The 11,566-nt window shown below is 34.9% G+C and overlaps 1 protein-coding gene across 3 annotated transcripts; it reads left to right on the top strand.

Annotated features, from left to right (window-relative positions):
* Window positions 1–358: 358 nt before the first annotated feature.
* LOC110022573 (glucan endo-1,3-beta-glucosidase 11) lies at window positions 359–4,864 on the top strand. Of its 3 annotated transcripts, none has more exons than XM_020721587.1 (4): window positions 359–835; window positions 1,427–2,103; window positions 3,621–3,983; window positions 4,493–4,864. In XM_020721587.1, the coding sequence occupies exons 1-4, from the start codon at window positions 757–759 to the stop codon at window positions 4,571–4,573; spliced, it is 1,200 nt and encodes a 399-aa protein (XP_020577246.1). In that variant the 5' UTR covers window positions 359–756; the 3' UTR covers window positions 4,574–4,864. The 3 variants fall into 3 exon arrangements, with proteins under 3 accessions (XP_020577246.1, XP_020577248.1, XP_020577249.1); XM_020721589.1 differs by having other exon boundaries at window positions 4,496–4,864; XM_020721590.1 differs by having other exon boundaries at window positions 4,457–4,575.
* The last annotated feature ends 6,702 nt before the right edge of the window (window positions 4,865–11,566 follow it).

The raw sequence follows: 11,566 nt of genomic DNA on the forward strand, positions 1-11,566 counted from the left end.
CATTAATACACTGTATATATATATATATATATATATATATAGAAAAGATTGATAGTCCATCAACTTTATAGTTTGATCGAGAGGCGGACCCCCCTTTCCAGAAAGGTGTACAATCTTACTCCAAATGCTGCAACCAATGAGTTAGGCTGTCATGATTGTATATATATATATATATATATATATATATATTCAAGCGAAAATTCGGCCAAACAGAAAGGAGATCATAAGCCAGCATAAAGTCTCCCACAACACTCCTTTAGTTAGTGCTCAAACACCATTAGCTCCACACACTAAAATATTTGTATCATTAAGATCCATGAAATGATGATATAGATAGACCAGCAAAGGCTAATTATCCAGCCATACTCCTTTCTCCCCAGCCCAAAGAACCTTTCTCCGCCTAATTCTCCTCTCTTTTCCCCCCCCTTCCTTTGGTCTAAAGCAACGGCCATGGCGCCAATCTGCCAGACCACAAGCAACGACAAAAGGTGTCGTCGTTGTAAAGATATCTAACGAGTCAAGCACTACCTCCATTAAAAACTAAACCTTTTTGGCAACAGAGCTCGCTTCCCTCCCACCTCAAGACTTCTATATAGCTCAAGGCAAGGCGATTCCTAACACTTCCCCTTCTCCTCCCAAACTCCATCTCTGCAAGCAAAGAAAGGAATTCAGAGCTTTACTGAATATATTACCTCCTCTTCCTGCTCATCTTCCTTCCCCTTCCTCCATATTCCCTCTCCTAGCTCTGTCTTCTTCATGATGGAAGCTCCATTATTTGTTTTCTTCAAACAAATCACAATTCCCTTTATGTTTGTGTTCATTCTTTTCTCTTCAGGTGCATTATTATCTCCTCTTTCAAAAAAATATTAGATGCATTGCACCTACTCCTAGTGGAGAGTGAGAGATAGTATCTCCCTCCCCTTTCTCTCCTCCTATTAGCGAGAGAAAATTGCATCTGATTTTCAGACGTAAATTTGTTTCTAGAGTTCAGTGAACAACTTATCATATGACAAATGAGTCTCACTGTAATATTACTATTTATAGTTAATTTTTAAGAGATATGAGACTCACTTGCCACGTAACTAGTTTTCACTAAACTCCGAACATATATAAGTGCAACACATCTAATATTTTCTTCTCATATTCGTATTAATCACATCAGTGCGTGCAGAAGAATATATACATCTATTTTTTTGGAATGTAATAAAATTATAATTATAATTATAAAAAGTAAACATAATCTATAAAATTTCTTTCATTGATGCTATTATAGTCTTATAAAATACTTTAATTATCTATGTGAATTAACTTAAAAAATAAAAATTAATTAAAATAAAAACATTTCATGCACATTCCTCCTTCCTCCTACATTTTATTTTCATTCCGCCACCACCTAATCCACATAATTTCATAATCTTTTTTTCAGAATTCGAAACGGTAGAGCAAGCCTCAGCCCTAGGCATCAACTACGGCCAAATCGCCAACAACCTGCCCTCCCCCGACCACGTCCTCCGCCTCCTCACCTCCCTCCACATCACCAAAGCTCGAATCTACGACGCCAACCCTAAAATCCTATCCGCCTTCGCAAACTCCACCATCGAGCTCATCGTCACCGTTCCCAACGAAGCCCTCCCCTGGCTCGCCAGCCCCACCCAAGCCGCCAAATGGATCGCCACCAACATCACCCCATTCATCCCGAACACGAAGATCACCGGCATTGCCGTCGGGAACGAGGTCTTCACCTGCCAGGACAGCGCTTTGATAGGCAGCGTGATGTCCGCCATGGTGGGGATCCGGCGAGGTCTGGCGGAGCAGGGTCTGGACTCTGTTATTCATGTTTCCACGGCGAGTTCGCTGGCGGTGCTGGCTAATTCTTACCCGCCGTCGATGGGGTCGTTCCGGCCGGAGTTAGCGGAGGTGATGGGGGAGTTTTTGAGGTTTTTGTCGGAGACGGGGTCGCCGTTTTGGATCAACGCGTATCCTTACTTCGCTTACAAGGGGGATCCGGAGAGAGTTCCGCTGGAATATGTGTTGTTTGAGTCTGGGTCGGGTATGTTGGATCCCAACACAGGGCTGGAGTATGACAACATGTTATATGCCCAGGTAATTATAATTGTCCCAATGTCTTCTGTGTGAAAAATTATTGCATCAGAGTAAAATTTACATCAGTTTGGACAATCAGAGCCTGAATCTTGTATGTCAGTGGGCCCAAATGATCACTTGACCCCTGTTATTGGACACCTGATGCAAATTTGCATCAGGAATTCTGATGCAATAATTTCTCCTTCTGTGCTTCCCATTTATCATTATTATATGTCAATTTGAGGAGAAAATATTAGATGTGTTGTATGCGTCTTTGGCTTTGGCTAGCTAATTGGAGGAGAGAGAGGGGATCAGAGGGAGCGTGCTTCTCCCCTCTCTTTCCTCCTATTAGCTGGCCGCATGGCCGTGCAAGACACTTAATGCACTCTGGATTTTAGGAGTTGTTTGGTAGCACAGTTTTAATAGGATTTAGAATTGAATTTAGCCTGAATCCAGTCAGAGATCGAAAATATGAAAATTAGTGCTTCGTTAGAACAAATTTTTTCATGTTCCGTCTCTTATATCTCGATTGTTTGATTTAATGGATTTGTAAATTCTATTTAACGTAAATCCGTATTGCAGCCGGACAAAGCCGAGGTTGAAAATAATTACATTGGAACAGTTAGTGGCAGTTTGAGATGCAGTTTTAATTAGAATGTGATTAAGATTGAAGATAAATCTTGATTGATGGTATCGTAGCTCTTGAGGCATCTTGTACAACTTAGTTTAAGTTCCTTCTTTTGGCTACAATCATAGGATAGATGAATAAGATTTTATAACTATTTGGTAAAACAACAACTAAAGTTTACAGAATCTGTTAGGATTGTTTTTAATTTATATTGCTTTACTTTTAGGTTTTATGATAAGTATTTTGTGTTAGTTTATAACCCCACTTGAATCTTATCATCACGCTCCTTTAAATCTTAAATCATTAAGCAATAGCAAGTTTCTTTTTTTTTTTCTATTGCAGTTTAAGCGAATTTCACCTCAATCATGCAAATAGCTTTCCTAAACTACAAAACAATAAGACTCGTAAGATACACTGGCTTTGTCCGAGGAAAAAATATTACATTCAGTGTGAATGATAGTATTTAGGTGTTATCAGGTAATATTGCGATGTTATTTTAGTAAAATAACACCTAAATACTACAATCAGGACTCCTGATGTAATATTTTCTCTTGTCTGGGACGATGCTATTTTTTGAATATGTAACTATGAAATTATTGTTCAAAAAGCTGCGGTGTTATTACAATTTTTTTTTTGGAAAATGTCATTCATTATTTTCTAGCATTAATCATGTCCAATGACAAAACACAACTATTTTAAAAAAAAAACTAAATAAAGTATAGTTTTACAAAACAGAAAAACAACAGTATATAAAAACTTGTAATGAATTGACAGCAAGCTACCACATAAACACAGCAAATAATTTCTCCTTTTAAAAAAAAACCCAAAGTTCCTATTTTTTTTAAAAGACAGAAAAAGGCGCGCCATTTTATTGCTCCAAATCGAAATTAAGAACAAAGCATTTGCGCAGGTGGATGCTGTAATTTTCGCCATTGCAAGGTTCGGATATGGGGATATACAAGTATCAGTGTCAGAAACCGGGTGGCCTTCAAAGGGAGACGAAGATGAGATGGGAGCAACTGTGGAGAACGCGATGATTTATAACAGGAATTTGGTGGCCAGGCAGCTGGAGAATGAGGGTACGCCAGTGAGACCGACGCCGAGGCTTGAGGTCTATCTCTTCGCTTTGTTCAACGAAGACTTGAAGCCAGGCCCGACCTCGGAGAGGAACTACGGGCTTTACCAACCCGACGGCACCATGACCTACAACGTCGGACTTTCAGCAGCCACGTCGACGGCGTCGGTCTCCGCCATTAATTCATCTGCTTCACGGGTATGCTCGATTGTCTTTTTGATGAAGAAATATTACGTGCAATCAGCGTAGCTATGAGTTTGATGATTTCATGGTGATATTGAGCATAATATCATCAGAATACTAATAATTCGTACCTACATTATCTGCACATAAAATTTTTTTGGTATTCCGACTTTGTGGTCATACTTACCATCATCTGCCCATCCGAATTTTTTCTACTTTCTCCCTTTTCATTGGGTTATTATCTAAGTATTAAGGGAGGATTTCTATGAATAATGAAATTATCTCAATTATGATCCATAAAGCTCATATTTGGAAAATGATTTTTGCATCATCATTCAGAAACAGGCCAATTAAAATGTCATGGTTTTCATCCAAAACTAAAAACAAATATCAAGTAGTTATACTATCTATTCTTTTCGTTTGAAGCATCTTTTGACCAGAGAAATTTTTCTTCTTTTTTCATGAAATTATTGTTTTGCATTTTGAAGCCTAACAATGGATACTAACAAGATTCTTTTCTGAAGCAGACAAGAGGGGTCAAATTGAAACGTTTGTGGTACTGCATTATCGCAATCTCATTAACTTTTCAGATTTCAATGAGATGAATTCATATCATAGGGAACAAGATGATCTCATGATCCATTTTCTTTTCCTTTCCTTCTTTTCTTCCTTCTTTTTCTTCCTTCCTCCTCCGTCCCTCTGGAGAAAATGGCAAGCCATGAGGAATCCCCTCCATCCTTAGCTCCCAAGTATCATGGCTACTGTACAAAATTCAGGCAAGTAAAGAACCTATACTTTTCTCCCAGCTTCACTGTACACATTTTCTAGCTGCCATGTTATAAGAAAAAAGAAAAGAACATCTCCAGATCCTGGAACTGATGGTCCCTTCTTCACTGCTGCAGAAAAAGGAATTTAAAGGAGAGGAGCGCTTTGGGACGTGGAAAGCAATAAGCAGATGCACAGATGATGGCTATTTTTTTCTCTCTCACTTTAATTTTATTCCTTGTAAAGATTTGTTGTTGATCATGTTGACTAGACTGCTGATCAGTTCTCATGACATCAATCTGTAAATGATAGCTAAAAAAGGGTAAGGATTAATATAATACCCACTGGCTTCCTTGGATGCTATGTATGGAGTATGTATGAATGTGGATTTCTTGTACAACAGTGTTGTACAACTTGTGTACAATACTATTGTACACTAAAAATCATTGCATCAAGACTTCTGATGAAAGTTTGCATTAGAAGTACAATTAAGGCCTGCCACGTGTACAGTCTGACCCACCCTAGTAAAAAAAAACGTTTATTTATTATATGATGAGTTTGTCTGTACATGCGATAGATTCTGATTGGACTTCTGATGCAATTTTACATCAGAAGTTTTGATGCAATAATTTTTTGTTAAACACACAATATATGAATTCCGCACGTAATAATTTTTGGCTCCTCTTTGGGCCTATAAATTCAACTAAAGAGTAGAATAAACAAAGTATATGTTTACGAGCTTTGTGATTAGAGGCATGATTTGAGTGTTAATGAGTTATTTCTTCTCAATGATGTTCATATTCAAATACTAGTATAAATGTTTCTAATAAATTAAAGTTCATTTGGAATCTAATTAATCTTTTTTTTGTAATTATTATTTTTATTTATTTTGTTATTAAAATATATTTATTTGATGTATTTTTCATTTATTTTTAATAAATAAATTAGGCTAATTTTAGAACACTTAAAATAATTAAAAGTAGCAAGGTATGAGAATATTTATAAACTAGTTAATTTATTTTCAACATGATTGAAATATTTTATTTTAAATTCAAACATAAATATAATAAAATAAAATAAAAAGAATTGATCCCAAATAATCTCTTAAATCTCTATTTTCTTATCTCTTTATTAAAAAAATTGACAATGATATGCGAGATGGGAAAATAAATAGAAAACATCTCTTATGAAAGCTTGAAATCATGGTGGTAAGTAGGGGTGTAAACAAACCGAAAACGAATGAACAGAGCTCGTGTTCGTGTTTGATTCGTTTGAAATAAACTGTTTTTGAAATAAGCTCGTGTTCGAAATTGTTCGTTAAAGGTGTTGTTCGTGTTCGGTTCGATTGTTTGAAATAAGTTCGAATTGTTCGAAATGTTTGAATTGTTCAAATTATCTAAATTGTTTAAATTGTTTGAATTTTTTGAATTATTCAAATTATTTGATTTGTTGGAATTATTCTAAAATATTAAGATTTATTTGCATATTTGAATTGCTAAAATATTATAATATTTATATTAATTAAAATATTATAATATTTATATTAATATAACTACAACTAATATATTATTATTGCTATTAATAATTTATTAGATATTATAATGTCTAGGATTTAATTATTTTAAATATGATAAATTTTTATAATAAATAAATATTTTTAAAATATCCTAAATTTTTTATATATAACTATTTTAAATTATTTTATATTTCGAACAATAACGAATCGAACACGAACGAACACATCACCGTTCGTGTTTGACCGAACGAAAAAAATTGTTCATGTTCGTCTCGTTTGTTTATTGAACGAATCGAACACGAACTCCCTCGCGAGCCGAACACAAACTTTTCGCTAACAACGAGCTTTTTTGACGGCCCTAGTGATAATTGCATTTGTCTATATATATGACATTGCGAATTTATTAAGATAATCATATACAATTAATGTATGCATTTCATTATTATGAAAAAACCCCACCCGGGCATACTGGTGGACCGGATTTGGAAGCCATGGTTGACACAAGAATGATGAACATTCTAGTGATATGATTTCTCTAGTAATACATGTAAACTAGTCATGTCACAATCAAAGCATTTTTGTCCTATCCAAAAGTCCAAGTTAATTTGATTTAATTAGACCATTTAATATAGTATTGATGCCTTTATAATTACTCTAATTTGTAAAACTTAGTTACAAGTTCTTATTGACCACAACCTATACAAATCACTATAAGATTTTTGTATGTGAGCGTTGGCCAAACCAGACGGTGATATGACAATAATTCCATTCAAAACAGTTTTAGTGTTGGGTTTGGGTTGGACCTCTGGTCCATGCCAAAATCAGGGTCGGAAATGCATTTAGTTGCGAAAGTGTTTGACATAAAAAAATTGCGTCGACTTTAGCATTAGAAATGGTCGGCATTAGCCAGCTTTGACGCACCTTACACCGACACAACTGTTAATTATTGAATCCAGTCAACAAGATTATTTAGTATGAGAATGTATCTAAGTGCATCGAAAATTATCGATGTCATTAGCGTCATGAAGAAATGATCATGTTTTTACTACCGGCATGGAACAAATATCAATCTCATAAACATTTACTTATGCACTAGCACAACACAAAATCTACTACACAAACAAGTGCCGATAATAAAAATAAATATAATTTAACAAAGAATAAGCTATGAATAAAAGTTCACATCTATAGATTCTATACACAAAATTGAGATACAAATAATATGTCGGCATGCACAATAAGAAAAAAAATACATAAAACCCCATCATCAAGCTCATCAACATCCCCCCTTCCTCTCCCTCATCCTTCTCCTCAACCATGGAACACAGAGGCCGCTTGCCATGACATACAATATAATCTGTCAATCTTGCCAAAGTGCCCTTGACTCTATACTGACTCTTACGTAACGTACGGATCTCGTCATTTATAGCAGTGATGCACTGAACAAGTTCCTCGTGTTATGATAATAATGTCCTTGAACCACGATGAGGAACATGTGAACGCTCAGCCTCAAATGTAATTCCCTTCGAGCCCAGGTCATACGCCCTCTCGTTCTTCCTGTTGCATGTCTCCAAATCTCAAAACAAACAGCGTAGAGGTAGACTACTTACCACGACTGCTGGCGACTGCCACTCTGCCAGGATCTGGCTCTCCCTCTCCTCTGCCTCTGCGTGTCTCAAATGCGCTCGTACTCCTCCTACATAATCGGAACCAATAATTAATTGTCATTTTACATTAATAGTCTAAGCAAATGTAGAAAATTATTATTTTTTCTTTATTTATATTGACACGCCAAGAGACTTTGGAGACATAATACTGCGTCCTTAGGCGCTACTGCGTCTGAACATGCGCCAAATTCTTGAGCCTATGGGCATGAAAAATTTGTAAGTACTAAAATTGTGTTATTGAATTGTTGAGTAATTAACGAATCTTATCAGCTTCTAGTAGAACTCTGCGTGTGGAACGAACCCTCAAATGTGGAGTGCAACGCCCCTAGCCCCCTCGATCCTTTTGTTATGTTGTTTGGTTGTCGTCTTTCTCTGATAATCAGGAGAGGCCCAGACTCTGATCAATTGAGCCCAAACCTCCTCCCTGCCTAGATGGGCCACTCCCCTTTCCTATATGTTGTGATGAATATATCACCCAGCAGAAGCATGCCCTAAACTGAAAAAATATGATGGAACAGCTGATGATGTTTTGACGTCTAGTGGAAGGTCTTTCATAAATTAAAAATTATGCAATATTTATTAGTATAACAAAATAATTTGAAATTAAAATTTTAATTTAAATAAAATGATCCTTCCTCAAACTACTTGAACATGTTTTGAGTAGCAATTGAGATCTGCTTCCAGAAGAGATACAAAAAATCGTACCTACTCTTGATGGCCTCCGTGATGCGTATCACGGGTGGCCTGGAGGGAAATATTCTGAAATAAAAATATTAGTTACAAAAAGTATTGAAACAATCATTGAACTTATTATAATGTAAAAGGAAACTTACGAGTCTCTCTCCAGCAAAATGTATACTCGTACAAAGGTGTCCTACCTCATAGTAGCTGGAGTAGAGGGCTCGACTCATCGGAGGAGGTCACTGGTTTGGTGGTGGTTGAGTGAGAGGTGACACCCGAGTGGGAGGTGGTGGTTGAGTGAGAGGTGGTGATTGAGTGCTTGATAAAGGTGAGAGGGGATAAAGTGGAAGAAGTATGTGGTCAGAATGAAGAAGTCGGAGCGGTGACAAAAGGTGTGGGATGGATTGAACCTTTCTGCACCATAAAATCTATATTTTATTTATATTGCACCAGCCTTATAATATAGCATGCTACCTTTAGCACATCAATTCATCTTCTCAATACTAACTTTTTTATTTTATAAAGGTCATCAAGAACTAAATTCTCTATAGGATTTGTCTTCTTTAGCAATGTTGTCACTTGATTAAAGTATTATCTAAGCATGTTAAAATCATATTCGATACTCAACATTTTCAACACCACTGATAAATCTGTATGCATAGTACAAATTTTTCACAAAGATTGTTGTGCAGCATTCAGTAAATCATAGAATTTTTGCACTTCAATATTCAGTGCTTGATCATCCTCAATAATATTCCCAACAAAATGAGTCATTCGGGCAAGATAAATCATTTCTTCATATGCGTCAAGATCATATACTATTGAAGGGGCATAACCTAATGAGGCATCAACATGATCGTACTAAACATCTGGTTCATACTCATCATGTGTGGTCCAGTATCAATATTTAAGTTGAAATCCCTTGTGGTACAGATCTAACTTTACTTCACAAGTATTAGATAAGCTTAATTTTGTGCTTCGCACAAAGACAAAAACTTACCTTCCAAAAGGTAAATGAGTAGATGTAATACCATTTGCATAAATTCCTCAACATTATTCAAAAACTCATAAGTGAATCAATTTTTTCTTTAATATAATTAATTGTACACCTATGATATCAAAATTTGAATATCTATCTACAACATATATGTAGATTTATAGATTGGAAAATTGAAATATCAGCTGTATTTTCATTTCTTATGGATTATATATCTAACACTCAAAATCAAATTTTTATAAATTCTGCATTATAATTGTCATATAATTCTTATGTATTACACATCTAACACCTAAACTTCATTTTTATGTACAAATCACACAACTCTTATTTATTACATATATACCACCAAAACTTCAATTTTTACATATAAACCACACAATTCTTATATATTACATAGGCGTTACATATATAACACACAAACTACACAATTCTTATGTATTACTTTTTTACACTATACTTCCATTTGTACACACATTCCACACAATTCCCATTTATTATATATCTAACACCTAAACTTCAATTTTTACATACATTGTGCTCATTTCTTATGTATTACACTCCTAACACCAAAACTTTAATTTGTTTGCATAGAAACCACACAACTCTTATGCATTACATATCTAACACCTAAAATTTTCCACTAAACTATTATATATTACATGCATATCTAACGCCCAAATTTCAAATTTTACATACAAACCACATAATTCTTATGTGTACATATCAAACATCTAAAATTTAACATTACGTACGAACCACACAATTCTTATGTATCACATATCTACATCGTAAACTTCAATTTATACATACATAAAACACAATTTATATGTATTATACATCTAACACCTAAACTTTAACATTTACATACATTCCACACATTTTTTATGTATTGCATTCATTACATCCAAACTTCAATTTTTTCATAGAAACCACACAATTCTTATGTATTATATATTTAACAACTAAACTTATATTTTACAAACAAACCACGTACATCATTATTTAATGAATTACATAACTAAACCCAAAATTTTTTTCTACATAAAGTCCATACAATTCATATTTATTACATATCAACGGCTAAACTCCAAATTTTTCATACATTTCATTTCTTATGCATTACATATCTAACACCCAAACTTCAATTTTTTTTCATAAAAACCACACATTTCTTATGTATTACCCGTGTAACAACTAAAATTCAATATTTACATATAAACCACATAATTATATGAATAACAAATCTAATACCAAAACTCAAATTTCGCATGCAAACCACACCATTCTAATGGATTGCATTTGTAAACCCTAAACTTCAATTTGTACATACATTTCACACAACTCATACGTATTACATATCCAACACCTAAACTTCAATTTTTCCGTACATTCCGTAAACCCTTATACATCACATATCTAACACCCAAACTTCAATTATTTTCATAAAAAAACACGCAATTCTTATGTATTACATGTCTCACAACTAAACTTCACTATTTACATACAAATCACACAATTGTTATGTATTACATATCTAACACCGAAACTTCATTTTTTCGCATAAGAAAAAAACAATCATTCAAAAAAATAACAAAGGAAAAGATGTGAATGTGAGGGGAGATGTTTACTAAGATTGGAGTGAAAGAGAACTCATTAGAGACGCCATTCCACTCGTGAAAACTCGTGGAAGCTTGGTGAAGAAACCTAATCGCCAGAGTATAGGGCGCGAATGAGATTGGGGTGCACGGAATTAGAATTAGTGCATCATTGTTAGATTTTTGTCAGACTACTCCGGTGCAAATCAGTTAGCGTCGGTGTTGGCACTAAAAAGAAGAGGTGTGAAAGGGGGAATGCTCGAACCTGGAACAATGTTGAGGAATCCAAAAAAAGAGAAACTAGGGGAGGCCATGGATCCTGAGGAGAACCTCAGTGACTTCCCAGTCTATCCTATGATTTGGCTCCAGTTTTG

Source organism: Phalaenopsis equestris, unplaced genomic scaffold (genome assembly GCF_001263595.1).
Source record: "Phalaenopsis equestris unplaced genomic scaffold, ASM126359v1 Scaffold000198, whole genome shotgun sequence".
Classification (NCBI taxonomy): domain Eukaryota; kingdom Viridiplantae; phylum Streptophyta; class Magnoliopsida; order Asparagales; family Orchidaceae; genus Phalaenopsis; species Phalaenopsis equestris.